We start from the raw sequence: 19,295 nt of genomic DNA, 5'->3' as shown, positions 1-19,295 counted from the left end.
CGGCCTCCTCCAAGGCTGCGCATCCCAGCGCCGCTGGAGCCGAGGACCAGCGCACGCCCCTCGCCAGTGCGCCGCCGTACCAGTCTCTCGATCTGTGGGCTAGCGAGAATGTCTGATGAGTGGCGGGGCTGGCCATCTGCGAGCGCACACCTCTGTGAGAACTGAATCGCGCGCGCCACACAAGACGCGAGCTGGATGCAGTGGGAGCAGGGCCTTGCAGGGTCTACACACTACAGGGCGCGTGGGCCAGCGCTGCATGTGTATTGTGCCCCATTGAGATACAACCATGCGCTTCGTGGCCAGATAATCGCACCACAGTTTGCACAGAGGCAAGGCACGGAGGTCGGAGCAGTTTCTTGTATTTTTCCAGCCCCTTGGAGTGTGAAAGGCTTCGTAGCCCTCCGGTCTACTAGAAGATCCGCAGGACTGGAGCGAAAAAAAAGCAAGCGAGTGGTATTTTTCTCGCGATCGCGCTCTGCCTCTCTGATTCGGTAATTCGCACACAGCGCCTTCACTTTTAGACGGGCGTTAGAGAGGATACTCTGAGCCCCCCGCCCGGGGCCGTGCGAAGTGCGCGGTCGGGCTGCGCACCTGTGGGCGCGCGCGGACGCCCGCCCCGGCCCCACCCGCCACCGCCCACGCCGCGGGCAGACACACGACACACAGACGGGTATCACACACGCACGAGATACACTAAATCAAAACCACAACTCCTTGGGTAAAGGAGCTGGTCCCCGCCCATGCGGTTTTTTGTGCGGGTTGTGGTCCGGCGAACACTATTGTAGCCGGGGCCGTCCACCTAACGACCGGGGGACTAAAGCGCTAAGCGGTAGCACTGCCGTCAAGCCCTAGGTCAAGCCGTCGTCCACGTTGTCCCTCAGGCACAGGGGTCCCTGCTGCTCCTTCCTGCTCTCGTCGTAATGCCTCCTGCTGCTCTCCGCAAAGTGCCTTCCCTCGAGTCGTCCGCTCGCCCTGCAAGCTGCATGTCTGTTCTACCTCTCTCCATCCATCGGCTGTGGTGCCCTGAGTGTGTGTTAGATTTGTTTGGTGTTGCTAGAAATTCTCTAGGACTGCGCGCATCTAGTCAGAAGCCCGCTGAGATAAAGAAGTGGGCAGCCCCGACGGCTCGCGTCGGTCTTCCATGACCAAGAGCTGCCTTCTTGAAAGAAAATCTCGGGAAATCCGCGCGGTGCTGCGGAGCAAGCAAGGCCAAGGGTCTTGGGAGGACGATCGGGGAGAGGGAACGGGTGTGGCCTATACGTGACTTGGGCTTAATTATTTAGGAAGGTGAAGAACAGCCGCTTGGCTGGCTAGCGACCAGGGGCCCGCCTTCACGCTGCTGACTGGGCAGGTGCACACACGCACACACACACACACACACACACACACACACACACACACACACACACACACACACACACACACACACACACACACACACACACACACACACACACACACACGCTGGGCTGGCTAGTCCACCCTTGCGCCGGAACTCACAATTCTCTTGCGACGCTCGCGGCGTCTAGGGACAGCCTGCCCGCAGAACGTAGCGGTATCTGCTCCTCTTGACCCCGCCGGTGGCGGGGGCCGACTTGCGCGCCGGAGAATCGCTCGCCCTTTTGCATGCTATTCGCGCAAAAGGAGTCGCTCGGCAACAACACCAAGGTGCGGCTCATCGGGATCCGCGAGCGGGAGCTCGACCTCTACGTCCAGAATCTGCGCGCGCTGGGGACCATCGGCTCGATCATCGCAGGGCTCGGCTATTTCGGCCTGCTCTACACCGACCAAGCCTACTTCAGGACCGCCGGCGAGCTGCAAAAGGGCCTCTACGTGGCGACCAACATCCTGACGATGTGCGTCGCTCTCGAGGTCTGCTTCGGCACGACCGCAGTCGTGATGCTCGGCCCCGGATATGCGCTGCGCGGACCGGACGGCTCAATGAACATCGCTGTTGATGGCATCCTCGTGGAGCACGAGCTCGTGGCGACACTGCTTCGCGTCTCGATTCACCTATTCCTCCTCACCACCGTTGCCTACGCCTACCTGGAGGCGTCGCCGCACCTTTACTGCTCCCTCCTCATCACCGCCCTCGTCGGGCTGATTGACTTGGCGATGGTGCGCCGCATCACGGCGGTCGAGGCCAGCTTCCCGCTCCGCTCCCTGCCGCTCGTGTCGGGCGCCTTTTTTTACGACACCGTGGCAGCTGCGCGCGGCGCGCCTCCACACGAGCCCGCCTCCGCGCGCGTGTCGCGTCACGGACTCGCGAGGGCGAGGCGAACCGCTTCCTTTCAGGAAGGCCGCCCTGCACCCCGACGGGTCAGCGATATGGACGCGGGGAGGAGACCTCGGGCCGCCTCCCTGGCATCCTTGCGGGAGGGCGGCAGCGCACCGAGCCGTGACATGAGCCGTGACGACGCGTGGCGGTCGTGGGAGGAGCGGCGCCGCACGGGCGGGGGCGCCGGGGCGGCTGCCACGCGGGCGGGCCATAGCCAAGTGGAACACAGCAGACCCCCGTGGTCCGTCTGCGATCTCGACGATGGGCGCTACGCAGAGCTGCGGGACGAGGAGTCGTGGTCGGAGTCATCCGGGTCGTTGAGTTCCGGAGAGTAAGCCACTGTTTTGTATTTTTCCCTGTCCCAAAAAGTGGGGGGGCCCCGCGGCGGCGGAGCCCCCAAGTACAACGCCCAAGCCCAGAATGCAGAAATGGGCAATGCACACCCCCCCCCCCCCCCCCGCACATGCGACATGCGCAACCGCGATCGCTTCACCCCCTTCACCGAAGCGACGTGCCCGTGTCTCTCTCTGCATGTGGCATTCCGGGGTATCGCGCTGGGCCTGTGCGCGTCTGGTGTGTGCGCCGGCCGCGGGCCGGGGCCGCGTCATATGATCTCGGAGACCGAAAAGCTCAGGGGTTGGCCTTGAAGAAGGCGAGGGCCTCTTGGCCGTAATCGAGGTCCTCCGGCTCGCCCGCCATATTCCACCGCCGATATCGGATATGCGACGGTGGCATAAGGTGACTGATACACCGTCGCATCTCCCATCCTCCGCATCGCTGCGCCGATGGTGATGCGTCCTCCCGCCTCACGACCGCCGTGGAGCCTTCCCTGGGCTCGACCGTCTCTGTCTGTGGCAACCGGCACCGCCGCTGGGCGTCCAGCGGGCGGCACCGGCACGGGCGCCCCCTCCTGCGTCCTGGCCTCCTGCTCCTCCTGTGGCCCGCTCAGCCACAGCCTCACAGGCGCGGGCGCCCGGCCGCGGCGGGCGCTGCACAGGTGCCCGGCCGGCCATCGGCATCGCCAACCGCACTCCAAGTGCTTCGAGCGCACGATAATTGATGAGAGGTCCAAGAGAGGGGTAGGCGCAATATTAACAGTTCTCACGCACACACCTATGCGAGTACATGGAGCCGTATCCCTGTACGAATACGTACACCGTCTGCCACCGCCACTCGGTCTCTCGTATTGACTATCACGTATGGATGCGAAACGACCACGACCGATGCGACGGACTATGTCCGCCTCTCGCGTTGCCGCAGCCCGACGCCGCCGCCCTCCAAAATCTTGCCGGCGCGCACCTGAGCCGCCCCGCGCTGCCGCGTGGGGACCACCACCCCGACAGCCGGCCCCCCGGGCTCCTCGGAGTCGTCGGGCTCACGAGCCGACCCGGCCGCGGCGCTTAGGATCACGTTCCACACGAGGCCCATCGCGCACGCGTAGGGCACTTGCCACTCGGGAGGCAGCAACCCGAACTGGCACAGCTGCACCGGCCACCAGAACTTCCAGTTGCGCAGCTGCAGGCCGACAAAGCTGCCGCGGGCGCGCTCGACCGACTCCTCTGCAGTGAGGCCCTGCACGCACCCGGTGACGGCAAAGAAGATGGGATAGTACACGAGCGGCACGACGAGCAGCTGGTTGAACGCCGTGCACTCGACCGCCCTGTAGAGTGACGGGTCCGCGAGGGCTGCGGCGTCGGGAGCGAGGCTGCTTGCCAGATCCTGCAGGGCATCGCCCTGGCAGTGCTCCTGGATCCACGGGAAGGCGCGCGTGTTGAAGGCGCCCTGGTAGAACGCTCCAAACAACACGAAACTTATCGCTCGTGGGGTGTCGTACGGCTTGCCAGACCGCTCCCACTCGCTCCGCTGCACGATGGCGTCACCAGCCGCCGAAATGGCGACGGCGGTGAGGACGTTCGTCTCGAGCGGATGCTGAAGCAGCGCGGCTGAGTAGCTGGCCACGCCGGGCAGCACCACCGCGGACTGCGCACCCAGGGTCGACAGGAGCAAGAGGAATTGTCGGCGATGCATTCCCACTCGTCGAAGCTGGCAGAAGAATTTAAACAAAAATGTACAGCACACGCGAATGTTTTTCTTTATCCAGGCTTGCTCAGCCCACCCGCGCACTAACTTAATGTGCGAAGTGGCGGGAGGGGCACTCACTCACTAGCCCGCTCGCTGGCGGCCAATCACTACTCGCGTGCGCGCACTATATACAACTTAGCAAACAACTCTCTCTGTCTCTCTATCGTAACTTAGTGGGCGTAGCGGAGAGCCAGGCCCGCCTCTAACGGAGCACTACGAGCGGCCCGCCGGACCACTTGCGTCGACTTACCGGTCGGTGCTTAGTTTGGCCCCAGTCACAGTTATTGTTATGGTGTTATGGCTCTCTGGGCAGCAGCGGCCCCATAACAGCCATAATAGCCATAACATCAAACATGTCATGGACTGCTATGGAGAGAGCCGTCCCTGGTGGTCCACGGTGTTATGGCCCCGAGAGGCCACGCCGAACAGCTCGCCGCTGGAATTTTCGCCTCGCGCGCTGCCGCGCGAGCTTCGGTATCGATCGCCAAATATTTTTTGTTGCCCTCAAGTTAAATTCAATAACATCAACCTGCCTCCTGAGCGATGGCTTCAGTGCTCAATCGCAAGATCCCCCCTCTCCCGACCCTCCCACCTTCACGCAATTTGCTTCCCGTTTTTAACTTCTGATCTCAGAGCTCAGTGAGTCGTGCGTGGGCCGCTGCGGGTTTTGGAGTTATGCTTTGGCACAGCTTCGGCGATGGCGGCCCCTCTCTGGGGCTTGCATAGGCGGGGAGTCTCCCTCGCTGGTCTCCTCATTCCCTTTTTTCTTTTTCTTTTGAGCTGGGTGTGCCGCCGCGCGGCGCTCGCGCGGCGGCGGTGTGTGTGTGTGTGGGTGGGTGGGTGGGTGGGGGGGGGGGGGCTCGGGGGCGCGCGGCTGCCAGGGCAGAGGCGACGGTCATCGGCTCGTCGGGGTGGGGGAGGGGAGGGGGGATGGGCGGTCGGCGAGGGGGTAGAAGCAACAGGGCGTACGGGGTAGTCGTCACTTTCCTGCCTCACAAGGGCGGGGCTGTCCCGGAAAGTGAGAGACGCCGGGCAGCGTGACGCATCAACGAAACCTCCCATACGTGTTCGTGGCTCCTCCTTCGCTGTCCCATCTCCTCATCTCTTTCCCACCTAGGCGGGGCGGGGGTCGGGGGGGGCGGCGGGCGCGGGCGCGGGTGCGAGGTGCGGTGCGGTGCGTGCAATCGTGTGTTTGGCGTCATGTCGTGTGTGCCTTCGCTTGTTCCTCAACGAGTCTAGCTCAAAAGAAAAACCCTGCGGCGCCTCGACAGGGCGGGCAAGTGAAGGCTCGGTCGACGGGGAGACACACCCTTGTGTCCGCCATGGGACCCAGGCAGCTACGCCGGCGCTCAGGCTCCCTCGGCGATGATCCGTACGCCGTTCTCGGCCTGCGGCCCGACGCGACGCAGCGCGACATCACGCGGTCACGCCACGCTCTGGAGAAGACGATGCATCCGGACAGGCTCGTCGACAAGAAGATCACGGACGAGCAGCGCGATTTGATGAAGGAGCGCCTCGAGGCGGTCCGCGAGGCGTACGCGAAGATTGGCACCCCCGAGGACCGCGCCCGCTACGATGACGCCAGGGCGCGCGCGGCCTCACGCGCCGCAGCAGCGCAGGCGAGGCGCGAGCGCGGAGGGCGCTCGGGGATGTACGAGCGGCGGCGCAAACAATCTGGCGGGGAGGGGGCCGAGGCGCACACCGGGGTCGAAGCTACCTTTGGCGTGTCGTCACTGGCGAACTGCCTAACGTTTGGCCTGTGGGGCGCCAGCAGCGACGACGGCGGCGGCGACGGCGGCCCGGGAATCGCAGACTCGTGCAGCGAGCTCTTCGGCATCGATGTGCGGCAGCTGCTGCTGTGCCTCCGCCCGCCCTGCCTCCCGCGGCCGGACGAGGCGGCAGCGGCCCGCGCCAAGGCGCGTTGGCGGAATATGGCGGCGGACGTCATCGCGGCGAGGTGGCTGCAGCGAGCAGAGCGGAGGCGGGAGCTTGAGGCGGAGCTGGATCGTAGCGAGGCGCTCTCCGCCATTGCGTCCGAGGCGATGTCGTCTGAAGTTGCCATCGGCCTGAGCGAGCAGGAGGCGGCGCAGCTCGAGGCGCTCCGCTCCTCAGTGCGGCTCGCGTCCTTGGCCGAGGAGGGGTGGGCGCAGACGGCCGGCTGCGCCGAGATCCCGATCGGGCTGAGCGAGGTGGACGCGATCGAGATTATCGAGCTGCGCGAGACGGAGCGGCTGAGAGGCCTCGCCGAGGAGGCGCTGGACTACGGCGCGGAGCGGCCGATCGGCCTCTCCGAGGACGAGGCGGACGCGCTCGAGGAGCTGAACCGGCTGCTGCGCGCGCAGGCCGCAGCGGAACAAGCGGAGGCGCGAGGATGACTGAATATTCACGAAGTCGCAGATATAAATCACAACACATGATATTTCGTTTTTTTCATTTCATGTTTTGGGATCTAGCATCGGCGTCGCCGTCACCGCATCGCGTGAGCGGTGAGGGCTGAGTCCTGAGCGGCTGAGGTGACACCCTGAGTTCGGCGCTCGCGGGACGCGGGTCCGGGGTCGCCGGTCGGCGAGCGAGGCCGAGGTGGGTCGGGGATCGCATGCTGACAGCTTAGACGTCGCACGTGCTTCCCCTTTCCCCAGTCGCCCAGTGTTGCAGTTGCCAGAGCCAGTTCCCACAGCCACACATTTAATTCAGCCCCCACAGGCTCAATTGTCCTCAATCAAATTCCTCCCGCTCAACCTGACACCTGTCACTTCTGCGCTCTGGTTGGCCGCGACCAACAGCTTCAACCCAATGCGTAATGGACCGGTGTCGAGGCCCACACTCGACATATGCGGGACGCGGCTAGGCATAAAGTGAGTTTAACACCGCACTGACTCCGCACCGCTGTAGCGCCGGGCGGGAAAGTGAAAGGAAATCGTAAAAAGAGGTGAAAGCACGCAGACAGACAGCAGTCAGCACGGCCCTCAACACACACACACACACACACACACACACACACACACACACACACACACACACACACACACACACACACACACACACACACACACACACACACACACACACACACACACACACACACACACACACACACACACACACACACACACACACACACACACACACACACACACACACACACACACACACACACACACACACACATCAGGGATCGAATGCAGTCTCTGTGCGTGACGTAACGGACGTTGTCAACGTTGGTCGTTCGCACTCCACCGCTCGCGCATGCTCGGCGACCCGCGCTGACTTCTGCACGTTCGCACTCGGGCAAAGCATGTCCGGCGAACAACGACGTGCAGGAAGGACGTACACCCGCTCCGTCACCATCCGACGTGCATCGACCCAGCCGGCAGCGCATCAGGAGCGCGCAGAGCTCCTCGCGCCGTTCCTCGGACAAGGTGAGGACCTCCTCACCGCCATCGCCTCTCTCTGCCACATAGAGACCCATCCCTCCCTGTCGCATGACCTCTGCCACCCTTAGTCCTCGTCATGTACTATGAACCATCTGAACGAGTGGCGGCAAGCACCGAAAACGATCTCAAGATCCATTGGCATCGATGCAATCTGCAACGGACAGAAGCCGGACTCGCGCCGTTGAAGCGCGACGAGTTTGAGGCATGGCATCGGGAAACCCCTGGCTGCTGGCTACGCGCGCCGGAGACGCGGGCAGCCACGCAGAATCTGATCCATAAGGATGACTGGACACGCGTGCGCATGCTGCTAGACGCGCGGCAAGTCCGCTACACCCGCATTAACGCGGCTGACACCCAGATGCACGCGCTCCGCAACGAGCTATGGGACATCGCGGGCCAAAAGACTTTCCCGCTCATATTTCTGGACGGCGCCTGCCTTGGTGGCGCGTCCGCTCTGTCATCCATGGTTGCCAGCGGCGACTTCAGCAGCGTGTTCTCGCCTCACTTGCTGCCTGCTCCCACCGCACTGCCCACGCACGGAGCTTCCGGGAGGAAGGAGTCTAGAGAAGAGGGTGGCGCCAATCAGTCGAGAGGAGCGGGGGGCTACAAGACTCTCGACACACCTTGATATCTTGGGCGGCCGCAGACAATCTGTGGAGGAGGGCGGGGGTGTGTGTGTTGTGAGAGGGGGTTCTGCAATATTAAAATCCCGTTCGTTTACTGCGATTTAATTGAAATCTCGAACCAAGCGGCGCCTCAGCATCACTCAGCAGCCACAAGAGTCTGCTCCGCGGCCACCATGCCCAGCTTCGACTCGATGGCCCTGCTTTGCCGCTGAGCCTTTCGCATTGCCTCGTCGAATTCGCGCTGCTGCTTCTCGTCCTCCTCACGCTCCTCCATATCGGCGAGTTGCTTCTCCGCCTCCTCCCTCGCCTTCCTCGCCTCCGAGATCTGCTGCGCTGCCTCGCCCGTTCGCAGCTCCTTGAGCGCCTGCTTCTTTGCCGCCTTTTCAATCTCAGCCATTGCCTTCTTGTCTGCCGCCACCTGCCTCTGCTCTTGCACTTCCTTCTGCTTCGACGCCTTTTTGGCTTCAATAGCCTCGATTCTGGCCTCCTTCTTTGCCGCCGCGGCTTCCTCGGCTTCCGCTGCCTCCGCCGCTGCCGCCGCCGCCTCCGCCGCCGCCGCCTCCTCCGCTGCCTCTTGCGCCGCCGCCGCCGCAGCCTCCTTGCGCCTCAGGCGCCGCACCTCGATCTGCTTCATTGCATCGCTCTTTGCCTCCTCGATTGCCGTCGCCTGCGCCGCAGCCTCCCGCTCGGACTCCAAGTCGGCGAGAACTTTTGCATTGATCTCGTCTCGGCGGGTGTTCTCTGAAGCCTCGCCTGCCGGCTCCTTGGCCGGGCCGGTCATTCCCACCGCCTCCAGCGAGGCTGCAGCGGCAGCAGAGGCCCTCTTGGCCTCTTCGAGCATTGCGGCCTGCTGCTGCCGCGCTCCGCGCCGATTACCACGCCGATTGACTCGCTCAGGAGGGCCAAATATTTCCGCCATGCCACTTCCAAACTCAGTCGGGTCGAGGAGGCCGTCGCCGTCAGCGTCCAGCTTTGCAAACAGTGATTCGATCCTGAGCACAGACGATTGCGCGCGCCTGAGCAGGGGTCTACAGACCATTGCCGTGCGTGTGTGTTGGATCCCACTTCTACAGTGTTTCTCTCTCTCGATCCTGTCGGCGGTCCACTTGATGCGCGTCTTGTCGGCATGCGTCTTAGCTGCAGCGGAGAGTTCAGCGACGGTGAGCTGACCGCTCTTGTCCTCGTCGATCGCATCGAAGATTTCCTGGGCGCTCGGGATGCTGGCCTGCTTGCTCCCAGCGGCGCCGCTCGCGCCGGCACCCATTGTACCGACACGCGATGTCCGGAGTATCGTCGTTCGCGAAACGGCGGTGGGAAGTAAAAGGGTGAAGAAAAACCGGGTCTTCCCACCCCGCCCCAGTGAGGAGCTGAGGTAGACGCCACGGCCCGACAAGCTGCCGAGCCCGAAGGAGGTGAGGTCCTCACCCCGGCGGCCCGCGCACGCCGTCTGAGCCAAGCGCAGCGCGAACTCGCTCTGAGCCTAGCGCAACGCGGGATTTGCGTAGGACCTAAAAATTCTTTTTTTGGCTATCCTTTCCGGCGCATCGGGGCGGGCCGCCGACACCTTTGTTTTGGTATCCTTTCCGCATCGCGCCGCCGACACCGCTAGACGGGAGTCGGATGCAAACCTCACCTGGTGGGGTGCGACGCATCCGCGGAGCCATGCTCGCAGCGGCCGCGCTGCTGGCGAGCGGCTTTGCCTTTTCACTGGTGCGGGGATATCGTGCGGCGGTTGCGAGCGAGGAAGACGCGTCCCGCTCTGCTGAGGACACTGGTGTGCGACTCACCCTGGACTGGGAAGACTGCTCGGAGGAGGACGAGGAGAGCGATTACGAGGCTCGCCTCATCGGCCTGGCTGTGCGGTACACCAACAGCGGAAAGCTGGTCGAGAGCATCCAGGGTGAACGGCAGCACTCTCTTCACAAAGACACGATCCCGGGTGCCTGTCGCAACATTCACGGACAGTCAGGGCCTCTTCACACGTCATTGACGGCTTTCGACCTCTCTTCCCTCCCTCCGTAGGCGTGCAGACGCTACCGCTCGGCGAGAACCTCACGCTCACGCTCACTGTCAACCAGTCCGCCGTCAAACCGCTTGGGTCCACCTTCGCCGCCACCGCCACGGGCTTCCCTTTCTGGCGCCCGGCACACGGCGCGGGCGGCGGTCGCGGCCGCTCTTCCGACCGTGGCGGCCGCTCTGTAGGCTCTCTGGCGACGCCTGCGAGCCTCGCTTCATCGACATCCCTCTAGGCTTGGGTGGTGTTGACTTCCCGGGCTCCCCGTGCCCCGTGCAGCCAGGCGCCGCGCTGTCGAGAGAGGAGGCGAGTCTCTGCCTTCCCCTTCGCCCCACCCCTCCGCCGCCCCGCCCGCCAAAGGCATCATCGAGTCGAACGTGACTATCCGGCTGCCGCCGGTGCTGCCCCTCGACCAGCTTCGCCTCCTGCAGGCGTCCCTCCCCTTGAAGCCTCCGTCACCGCCTCTTCTCGCACCGCCTCTTCCCACCCACTCCGCCAGACCCTTTCCCGCCGCCTCACCGCCCCTCCCGTCGCCTTGCGCTGCAGATCGACGAGCTCTGGGTCGACACGCAGCAGCTGCTGCCAAACGGCACAAAGCTGACGTGCATGCGTGTACACACGCAACTGCTGGGTGGCTACACGTTCTCCCTCCCCTTGCCCATCCCTTCCATCCCTAGCTTTGGCTGGAGATGATGGTGCTGTCGCCACCGTGCCAATACGCAGGAGCCTTCTCCGAACCTTCTTTCTCTCTTTGGGGGGTGGTAGCTTGATGTGTGACTCGTTTCAGACATTCGGCTCTCTCGTGAAAGGACTCTAAGTTTACGTGAAAACACCAGATCCGCGTGCGTGAGTCTGACGGAGACGCTGAAGCGCTCTCCCACAGACTGCTCGAGGACGCTCGTTGAGCCGGCGCCTGACGCCTCTCGCCTGTGCGCTGTAGAGTGGCTGTGTGTGCGCTGTGTGTGCGCTGTGTTGGGGCCCTGTGAAAACGGCCCTGGTCCCTCGTGGACGCTGGACGACGCCCCCCGCGACGACGATGGACATGGCGGCCGAGAAGGGATGTGGATATCCGGGCCGGCGATATGGAGGATCGGATTTCGTTTTCTTTGGCTTCGTCTATTCACACTCTCTATTGGTCTTGCGCTCGCACATTCCACGGCGGGTCGAGTACTGCAAACGAGTCGGCGTGGGCGTGACGGTCATAGCTGAGCAAAGGCACTCGAAGCTGACTCGACAGAACAGCGCTGTGTACCTCCCGGGCAAGCCGTAACTCTTGGGAAGATGCGTTTTTGGCGATGCCTACTGCGATGACCATCTGGTGGAGTGGCCAGGCGCCCCGCCGCGAACGGTCGAGAATGATCTCATTGAAGCCCCTCCTGCACCAAACGTTGTCCGGATGGCAGAGCCACGGCTTGGACTGGTTGAGGCAGCCGCGCAAGTCCTCGGGGGGGTGTACCCCGCCGACCCACATCAGCTGGTTGTGTGAGACCTGCTGGCAGCCCGGCACGCATTCCGCCGAGTGATCTGGGCACCCGTATCGCAAGCTCCCAATGTCGATTGGCAGGCAGCAGCCAATGCGGCGAAACACGGCCGGGGAAGACGCGTTGAGAAGCACAAACGGAAGGGTGCGAAACCCAGCGCGCCGCAGTGCCACCACGTTGAGCGGCTCGTACCTACACACACAGCCAACTTCACAAGAGGGTGGAAATGTTGAATAGTGGTTCCTAGCGCTGCGCGCATTCGTGGCAGGCGTCGGGAGATGAAGGAACACGAGACGCGGTCGACGTATCCCTGTGAAAGCGCGAGGGCTCAGAGCTAGCCGCGAAGGTTGTGACCCATCGCAGGGGTGTGCACCACGCTGGGGTCAAGACGAGATGTATCGGCGCCTCGCTCCTTATATTGACCCAGCAGACTCCACAGAATCGAGCCTGGCGGCGTCCCGCGCTGATTCCAACCTACGAGTGAATCAAGGTCTATGTTTGTGGTGCTGCCCACATGCTGTGCACAAGCCGTACATACCCTGAAAGCCGTTCAGAGTGATGCCGTTGCCGTCCAGCACATGCACCAAGAGCCCGTTCTCGGAAGGGGTATTGGAGGGCGTACCCACCCCCCACGCCTGGTTGATCCGTCTCGTGAGGAGTTCCAGTGCACGAGCGCCCTCCGAACGCATGTTGCACGTCTCCAATTCGTGGCCGGGGTGCAACTCACAATTGGGCACGCAGTCGCACCGTCCACTTCGGCGAAGGAGAAGCTCTTGCCGTAATGAGATTTGGAGTACGTGAACCGAACTGAGGGAGGCGCCACACGAACAGGGTCGTTCGAGCAAAGGCCTCGGCTCCTGCAGGCGTGAAGCGCGCAACTTTCGAAACGCGCGGTTAGCCATGGTCTCGCGTTCAAGCTCTGTGGTGGTAGCCCGTAGGTGCCACTGCTTTCACACGTGCACCATCGATGCTGCACGCGCATTCTTCCGTGACTTTGTACCTCGCTCGGTCAACTCCTCCTCAAGCCCGTGGTATGGATACCTTTCTGCCGTCTACAGATCACCTCCGGTTCTGCCCTTTGAGATGACCGGCTTCAACTTTTTCTACCATGCTGGTGGTGGGTGGCGTTCAGATGTGGTTGCCTAGATGCAGACAAGATCCAGTCCCAGCACCCACGGCGCCCATCACAGCCGACCACGTGTGCAGGTGGAATGGCCGATGGCGGCCTGCAGCACGAGGCCGTTTAGCATGGAGACGGTCCCGCCACTAGCGATGTACCACATCGGCCTCAAGAGCCGCGGCTTCGCTCCGGTGCGCTCCTCTCCGCCGTGCGCGGCCTCCCTGTGCTCGCGCTGGCGGTCTCACGACGCGATCGATCGGGAACTGGCTCCGACCATGCGTCCCGCTCACGCCTTTGTGGTGCCCGACGGCGCTGGCGGCACCCACGGGACCGTCTTGTACGAGCCACGCTTCAGCGCCTCGGCCGAGGACCACTCTTGGGTCGAGGTGATGCGGCAGCGACAGCCCGACATGCCGGGGTTCACCGGGAGTGAAGGGGCGAATGGGAATGGCTGCTGGTTTTTCCCGGCCCGCGGCAGCGGCCTGTGGATCAACGTGGGCCGGAGTTGGCGTGGCCGGAGCGAGCACGACTTTGTGCGCTCGTCGGAGCCTGCCAGCTTTACGGCGTATTGGCTCGCCTCCAACCTTAGCAGGTCCAACCTCAGCGTCGTGCATGGCTTGTCGCCAACCAAGGAGGCCTACCCGCTGCAGGCGCGCCGAATGGCGCCCCAGACTCGATCCGGCTCCTTCCACACCGGTCACCTCGGGCGCAGGCGTACGCCCTTGGACTCGACACGATCCAGATGGGGGCGGTGTCGGGGGGTCGCGATCTCTCGAGGCCGCACGCACAGATCGTCGCGACCGGAGATCGCTGCATGCGGCAGCCAGCGGCGATCGGCACCTGCGTGCCGCTCGAGGTGCCCACCTCCTCCCATAGTGCTCGGTGCGATCGACCGCGCCCCGCCTTCACGTTCGGCGAGTGCGTTGCAGGTGAGGAGGGGTTGGAAAGCAGGTGCCCTTTGCGAATGCAACGAGGCGAGCGTGATACTAGAGTGTGGATAGAGCGTAGCTCAGCTGTTGAGCGCTGTCAGAGCGGTGTTTCGACACCGATATCGTTCAAAAGAGAAAGCGGATACAAAACAAGAACACAACGCACTCTCTCACATGACAAGCGATCCCACGACAGCGAGTGTGGGGACTACATGATCCGTACGTGAAGGGTGGAGGGGCCCGTCCACAGAGCTCTAGAGGCGGCGCGGGCACCCTCCACTGGGGCCGAGGGCAAGAGGCCGTTTGCCGCTTGCTTGTTCTTGACGTCGTTGACCCAGTTGCACGCTCAGGGGAGTTGACCCAGTTGGTACGCATCTTGCGCGCCTGCTTGTTGATGTTGTCGGCGTCGCCCGCCACCGCCGCCATGGAGATCTGCTGCGTGTGGTGGACGACAAAAGGGGAGGCGCTCGCAGAACGCTATTCAAACTCTTGACGCTGTTCAGGCTTCACAGGCAAGTATAATAAGCGGAGCAGCTGAGTAGATACCGTCTGAACCACAGCGTGTGTGCCCCCCCCCCCCGTGTCCCGGTCCATATGTCGGGGTGTTTCTCTTCTTATCCGTTACCATGTAGAGCAAGACCGAGGGCGGGCCCTTTCGGGCTCGGGCCGCCCTCTCGCCCGCACCTCTAGCGGGGCTTGGATTTTTTTTGCCGCGCAAGATATAAAGGCTGGCTAAGGGCTCTGCTCGCAAGGCGCCCGCGTCGCAGACGCGGTAACCACTGACAAATCTGCAATATACGAGCAAATAGCAAAATCCGAATACCGTGCACAAACTGCGTGATCTGGGCCGTGGACGGGGGCAAGCCTTCAGCTGGTGCCGGGGCCAAGACATCGACATCCGTAAAATTGAAGCCAAGAACGTCCGCCAAATCCGTGCTTTCGGAGCAACTGAGGAGAGCACTTGGAGGGAAAGCCGCTGATCGAGAGCCCAGCGTACCCGCGGCCGCCTCCCGCGCAGCACCGCCGCTGGGGACGACACGCTGCGGAATCGGATCGAGCCCATGCACCGGGCAAAGAAGGACGCTGCAGAAGCGGTTGGAGAGGCAGCAGGAGGAGATCCGCTCTCGGTCGGCAACGTGGCAGCTAGTCGAGTGACTCGGTAGTTGTGACCCCCCTGAGTGAGGACAGGAGAGAGAGAGCTTTTGTGGTGTTGGTGTACGCAATAACGGGACAGGGTATAGCCTCCAACAACGCCTCCCCGGCGCAGAGGGCCCCCCGGAGGGATGCTCAACCGCTCCACGCCACGCCGCTTGCCGCGGTCCGAACTCCGCCGGCGCACGTTATTCTTTTTTCAGTGTTGTGCGACGGAGTTTTATCCAAAATTCTTTCGTGAATCGTGTCGTTGGCGCGAAAATTCTTTTTTATTTAATTCTCCCCCCCGCGCGATTTCTTTTCCTTGTTCTTTTCGGTTCTTGTTTTTAAAACTCCGCTTCTCAGTCTCTATGTTCTTTTTTTTCGCACCTGTGTTAGTGCCAGTGCGCGCCAGTCCCGTGCCCAGTCCTGTGCCCAGTATAAAAAAAGAAATAAAACACCCCACCCAAGGGAGGGATGGGAGGACGGCACGCCGCCACCACACAGGGATTTTAAGGAGAGGTGTGTGGTGCGCTAGCCCAGTAAAGAAAGAAAGAAAGAAAACAGACACGCCAAACGAGGGATGGGACGAGGACAGGGTCCCCACCTGCACGAGCAGGATTTTGGAAGGACGATCAGGGGGACAGGTGGGGCTCTCCTGCTCCTGACAAGGGACACGACAGGCTCGCGCTAGCCCAGTGTTGTGCGAGGGAGTTTGTTCAGCCCTTTTTTTTGCACTGCCAGTCTCCAAGCCGGCAAGCACACCTTGCTCGCAGCCACGCCGCGCAGCAGCAGCACCTTGCCCGCAGCCGCCGCGCAGCACCAGCACCTCCTGTTCGTCGATGCAGACTTACTCTCAAGACGAGCGCCGCCGCCGCGTCACCTGGTTCGGTGCCATGGCCTCAGCCGTGCTGCTGCTGCTGCTGCTGCACACAGCCACGACTCGACCCCAGCAGCAAGCGGGCGAGAGCGTCGCCTCTTTGCGGCCGCTACCCTCGACCTACACGTGCTCAGAGGGCGGTGTGGGCGCCCTACCCAAGTGGTTTCAGGACTCAATGAACGGTGAGCTGCAGACCATGTTTGACCGGCGTGAGCTGCCGACGCCGCCCAACCCTGGCGTCGAGCAGCAGCACATCGTCCCATTCGTGACTGCCTATAGAACCAACTCGTCGGTGGCCGGAATCAAGATCGGCAGGGTGGTGGTTAGCACGTGCAGGCAGTCGAACAAGGGGTTTCCCCTCGACCCTCTCTTTAGCGCGAAGCCGAGCCACGTACGAGTTGTCGTGCAAGGGCTCCAGATCAACATCACGGCAAACTGGTGGGCAACAGAGGCGGGCTACTACCTCGGAGGCGGCAACTACTCGCTCGCCATGGCAGGCAACGTCACGCTCGACCGCATCTCGCTCGACCGCGACGACCTGCTCCACGGCCGCGCGGTGCCGAGCTGTGAGGGGGAGCTGACGGTGGTCGACCAGGCTTTCACCGGCCCTTCGGCCCTCGTGGAGGTCGTGAAGAGAGTCAGCTCCGAGCCTGACGCGCTCGGCCAGGAATCCTCGCCCTGACCTTGGCTCCTCAGGAGGCGGGAGCGGTGAGAGCGCGCTGCTGCGAGTAGGCGTGCGAGGGTCGCGAGCGGGATGCGTCGAACCCGCTCGCCTCCGAGTGGGAGTGGCTAGGTCCCGGCCCTCCACCCGTCGGCTTGCGGGCGGAGCTCAACGACCTGCTCCGCAACCTGCGCATCTCCGTCGAGCCATTCTGGTCGCTGATCAAGGACAAGTACCACAACGAGGAGGGAAGAAAGCCGGCGGCGGGCGAGGGGAAGATATTCGACGCGACGATGCTGCCAAAGGTTCTTAGGAATGCGGCACCTCTCTCCGTCTGATCGCGCGCGCGAGGTGTGGCTGGGGCGGAGACAAGGGGCGTGAGGCCCGCGGCTCTCCTCCGGGTTGGCTCCCTTTTGTCATCTGTGCCAAGTGTCTGTGCAACGTCAGAACATTGTGTGTTCGCTCTCTCTCTCATCTCTGCGTGTCTCCGATGTGTATATGTCACGTGTGGTCCTGCGCGTTCGGTATGTGCGTGTGTGGAGAGCGGCGGTGGTGTGGGCCGGGTCCGTGTCCGGGGTGGCGCGCGATGCCGTCTCGCCGCACGCGGCCGGGTCTCAATGCGTGAACGAAATAATTCCGAAATTTGAATATCATTGCCAAATTGAGGGTGAGGAGGAGGGAGCGCTACACGTAGCTATACTTTACTGACACGTACTGAAAAACTCATCTGTGCGCCGCACACATCAGAGCACACTTGTTTCTCGGACTCGGTTCACAGTCAGCAACACACCAAATCGCGAACCAAACCACCACGATAACAGACACACACATGATGAGGCCACATGAAAGCGCCTCACCTCGCCGATTTCGACGGCGTGCGGAACAGGGAAGCCTATTCACGGAGGAAAATGGTACGCAGAAGCTCAAGCCCGTGCCCCAGAGCGACGGCGCAGATGGACCTTCGCCGTCGACTGGATAAGGCCCTGGATGGCCCGGTCCGGCGGCGGCTGGCGCAGCGCCCGCTGTGAGCGGCCGAGCGATGCGTCCCTGGATATGCTGCCCGACGCCAGCGGGTTCGCCTAGATCCAAAGCAGCTCCGCGGGTGCGCGCAGGAGCGCCCGCTGGACGGACACCTCCGCGCTTTCGGCGGGCGCGCGCCGACGCCTCTCGGCTGTGCGGGGGCGAAAAGCCGCTCAGCGACGGTGCGGGCGACACCGTCCCGACTGAGAGCGCGGAGACGGAGGACGGAGGCACGACGCTGATCTCGCTGCAGGGCGAGCAGAGCCCCTCGACGTCGCCGTAGTCGGCTGCGGCGAGGCGAGCTCCCTCGCGGGACGTGCCGGGCAGCCCGCGCACCGCCGGTCGCTGCGGCGTCTTGCTGGCGGCGCGGGCAGGCGGCGGCGGCCCTCCTTGCAAGGAGAGTGAGGAGTGCAACTCTTTGGGCGAGTGCGCCTCGCTGGTGCGGGCTTCCGAAGCTGCGCTCGAGGCGGCCAAGGAGTGACGGATCTCGCGCTTGAGGCGCTCCGTCTCCACCTGTTGCGGGGTTGGGCGCGTCTGGGCAAGAAGCCCCCCCACCCACCCACCCACCCACCCGCCCACCCCCGCCGCCCCTCCCCGCCCCCCCGCCCCACACGCCGGCCGCACCTGCATGAGTCCGGACGTCGACAGCGACTGGATCTCTGACTTGATCTCTGACTTGATCTCTGACTTGATCTCGCCTCTCTCCTCCGAGGAGAGAGAGTTGGTCGTCCCCCGCTGCGCGAGCGCGGCCATGGCCGGGGAGACTCCATGGGAGACTCTCGACCCGGCCGCGCTGCTGCGGCCGGGCTGCGAGGAGCAGCCCCCTCCGCCCGCGCTTCCCTCGTTGACGCCGTCGAGCGAGGAGCCCGACACGCGGAGCGGCGCGGGGCGGGCTCCGCTGTCCAGCCTGCTGCCCTGCCGGCTCCCCTTGGCGCTGCTATCCTTGCTGCTGTTCCCCTCGGATCGCTCCTCGATGCCGCGCAGAGCGGGAGGCTGCCCTTGACCTGGCCCGTGAGGCTTGCCGTGCCCCCACCAGCTGCTACCCTCGACCTGCTCCATCGAGCTGCGCCGCCCCGGCACCACCTGCAGCCGGGGACCCCACGCCACACCCGCCGCGTGTGTGTGTGTGTGTGTGTGCGTGTGTGTGCGTGTGCGTGTGTGTGTGTGTGTGTGTGTGTGTGTGTGTGTGTGTGTGTGTGTGTGTGTGTGTGTGTGTGTGTATTGTGTGTGTGTGTGCGTGTGTGTGTTGGTTCGTTGTGGTGCCGTGCGCGTGTCTCTTGCGTGTGGTGGTGCCTGCAGCATCCCGTCGAGGAGCTTGGCCAGCGGCGGAGTGAGGGGGCTCGCGAGCCTGTCCGCACCGTGCGCGGTGTGAGGGTGTGAGGGAAGGCGAGCTCCACGCCGCCCCTCGCCCGGGGGGGGGAGGGAGGGGAGGGGAGGGGGGGGGGGCGGGGGCGGACCCGTAGAGCCCGTAGATGACATCGCACGCCGACCGCCTCTCCCCCACCTGCGAGCGAGTCAGCTCCTCGAAGCGGCGGTCGTCCGCCTTGGCTCGTTCGACGGGGAAGAAGCCCGCCACCAGCCCAAAGAGGCAGACGCCGAGCGACCACACCTGCCGTGCGTGGGCAAGGGGTGGCAAGGG

The 19,295-nt window shown here is 63.5% G+C and overlaps 9 protein-coding genes across 9 annotated transcripts in view; 6 read left to right on the top strand and 3 right to left on the bottom strand.

The window, feature by feature from the left end:
- The window catches only part of EMIHUDRAFT_457477 (hypothetical protein), a gene marked incomplete at its 5' end in the record, with an annotated part of 2,118 nt that extends 1,817 nt beyond the window's left edge, over window positions 1-301 (top strand). Inside the window, one exon of the mRNA XM_005778322.1 lies at window positions 45-301. Coding sequence (XP_005778379.1) covers window positions 45-116 — 72 coding nt within the window. The 3' untranslated portion in view covers window positions 117-301. The remainder of the gene's footprint in view (window positions 1-44) is intronic.
- Window positions 302-1,626: 1,325 nt separating this feature from the next.
- Window positions 1,627-2,402, top strand: EMIHUDRAFT_237368 (hypothetical protein; the record flags this gene model as incomplete). The annotated part of the gene is made up of 2 exons (XM_005778321.1): window positions 1,627-2,199; window positions 2,271-2,402. The coding sequence occupies 2 exons, from the start codon at window positions 1,627-1,629 to the stop codon at window positions 2,400-2,402; spliced, it is 705 nt and encodes a 234-aa protein (XP_005778378.1).
- Window positions 2,403-3,511: 1,109 nt separating this feature from the next.
- On the bottom strand, window positions 3,512-4,306 carry EMIHUDRAFT_237367 (hypothetical protein; the record flags this gene model as incomplete). The annotated part of the gene is made up of 1 exon (XM_005778320.1): window positions 3,512-4,306. The coding sequence occupies one exon, from the start codon at window positions 4,304-4,306 to the stop codon at window positions 3,512-3,514; it is 795 nt and encodes a 264-aa protein (XP_005778377.1).
- Window positions 4,307-5,682: 1,376 nt separating this feature from the next.
- Window positions 5,683-6,735, top strand: EMIHUDRAFT_237365 (hypothetical protein; the record flags this gene model as incomplete). Its single annotated transcript, XM_005778319.1, has 2 exons — window positions 5,683-6,110; window positions 6,183-6,735. 2 exons carry the CDS (start codon window positions 5,683-5,685, stop codon window positions 6,733-6,735), a joined length of 981 nt encoding a protein of 326 aa, XP_005778376.1.
- A 920-nt stretch (window positions 6,736-7,655) lies between these two features.
- On the top strand, window positions 7,656-8,422 carry EMIHUDRAFT_237364 (hypothetical protein; the record flags this gene model as incomplete). Its single annotated transcript, XM_005778318.1, has 2 exons — window positions 7,656-7,779; window positions 7,863-8,422. 2 exons carry the CDS (start codon window positions 7,656-7,658, stop codon window positions 8,420-8,422), a joined length of 684 nt encoding a protein of 227 aa, XP_005778375.1.
- Window positions 8,423-8,556: 134 nt separating this feature from the next.
- On the bottom strand, window positions 8,557-9,459 carry EMIHUDRAFT_115351 (hypothetical protein; the record flags this gene model as incomplete). The annotated part of the gene is made up of 1 exon (XM_005778317.1): window positions 8,557-9,459. One exon carries the CDS (start codon window positions 9,457-9,459, stop codon window positions 8,557-8,559), a length of 903 nt encoding a protein of 300 aa, XP_005778374.1.
- Window positions 9,460-9,989: 530 nt separating this feature from the next.
- On the top strand, window positions 9,990-11,255 carry EMIHUDRAFT_443545 (hypothetical protein). Its single transcript, XM_005778316.1, has 5 exons — window positions 9,990-10,320; window positions 10,443-10,557; window positions 10,623-10,727; window positions 10,795-10,867; window positions 10,981-11,255. Exons 1-5 carry the CDS (start codon window positions 10,041-10,043, stop codon window positions 11,125-11,127), a joined length of 720 nt encoding a protein of 239 aa, XP_005778373.1. The 5' UTR covers window positions 9,990-10,040; the 3' UTR covers window positions 11,128-11,255.
- Window positions 11,256-15,860: 4,605 nt separating this feature from the next.
- Window positions 15,861-17,282, top strand: EMIHUDRAFT_443543 (hypothetical protein). The gene is given in 3 exon segments (XM_005778315.1): window positions 15,861-16,642; window positions 16,708-17,242; window positions 17,262-17,282. The coding sequence occupies 2 exon segments, from the start codon at window positions 15,938-15,940 to the stop codon at window positions 16,972-16,974; spliced, it is 972 nt and encodes a 323-aa protein (XP_005778372.1). The 5' UTR covers window positions 15,861-15,937; the 3' UTR covers window positions 16,975-17,242; window positions 17,262-17,282.
- Window positions 17,283-17,321: 39 nt separating this feature from the next.
- Window positions 17,322-19,295, bottom strand: part of EMIHUDRAFT_469103 (hypothetical protein) — a gene marked incomplete at its 5' end in the record, with an annotated part of 2,845 nt that continues 871 nt past the window's right edge. Inside the window, 6 exons of the mRNA XM_005778314.1 lie at window positions 17,322-17,528; window positions 17,596-17,715; window positions 17,795-18,169; window positions 18,281-18,739; window positions 19,015-19,060; window positions 19,114-19,265. Coding sequence (XP_005778371.1) covers window positions 17,490-17,528; window positions 17,596-17,715; window positions 17,795-18,169; window positions 18,281-18,739; window positions 19,015-19,060; window positions 19,114-19,265 — 1,191 coding nt within the window. The 3' untranslated portion in view covers window positions 17,322-17,489. The remainder of the gene's footprint in view (window positions 17,529-17,595; window positions 17,716-17,794; window positions 18,170-18,280; window positions 18,740-19,014; window positions 19,061-19,113; window positions 19,266-19,295) is intronic.

This window comes from Emiliania huxleyi (genome assembly GCF_000372725.1).
Source record: "Emiliania huxleyi CCMP1516 unplaced genomic scaffold EMIHUscaffold_248, whole genome shotgun sequence".
Taxonomy (NCBI): domain Eukaryota; phylum Haptophyta; order Isochrysidales; family Noelaerhabdaceae; genus Emiliania; species Emiliania huxleyi.
The sequence above is the reverse complement of the archived record's forward strand: the minus strand, read 5'-3'. Positions and strand labels throughout refer to the sequence as shown.

Coding starts and splice junctions, on each gene's coding strand:
- EMIHUDRAFT_443545 (XM_005778316.1), top strand. CDS start 10,041: ATGCAAACCTCACCTGGTGGGGTGCGACGCATCCGCGGAGCCATGCTC. Junction 10,558..10,622: donor GCCACGGGCTTCCCTTTCTG/GCGCCCGGCACA, acceptor GCCGCTCTGTAG/GCTCTCTGGCGACGCCTGCG. Junction 10,868..10,980: donor CAGCTTCGCCTCCTGCAGGC/GTCCCTCCCCTT, acceptor CTTGCGCTGCAG/ATCGACGAGCTCTGGGTCGA.
- EMIHUDRAFT_443543 (XM_005778315.1), top strand. CDS start 15,938: ATGCAGACTTACTCTCAAGACGAGCGCCGCCGCCGCGTCACCTGGTTC. Junction 16,643..16,707: donor AGCCTGACGCGCTCGGCCAG/GAATCCTCGCCC, acceptor TGCTGCGAGTAG/GCGTGCGAGGGTCGCGAGCG.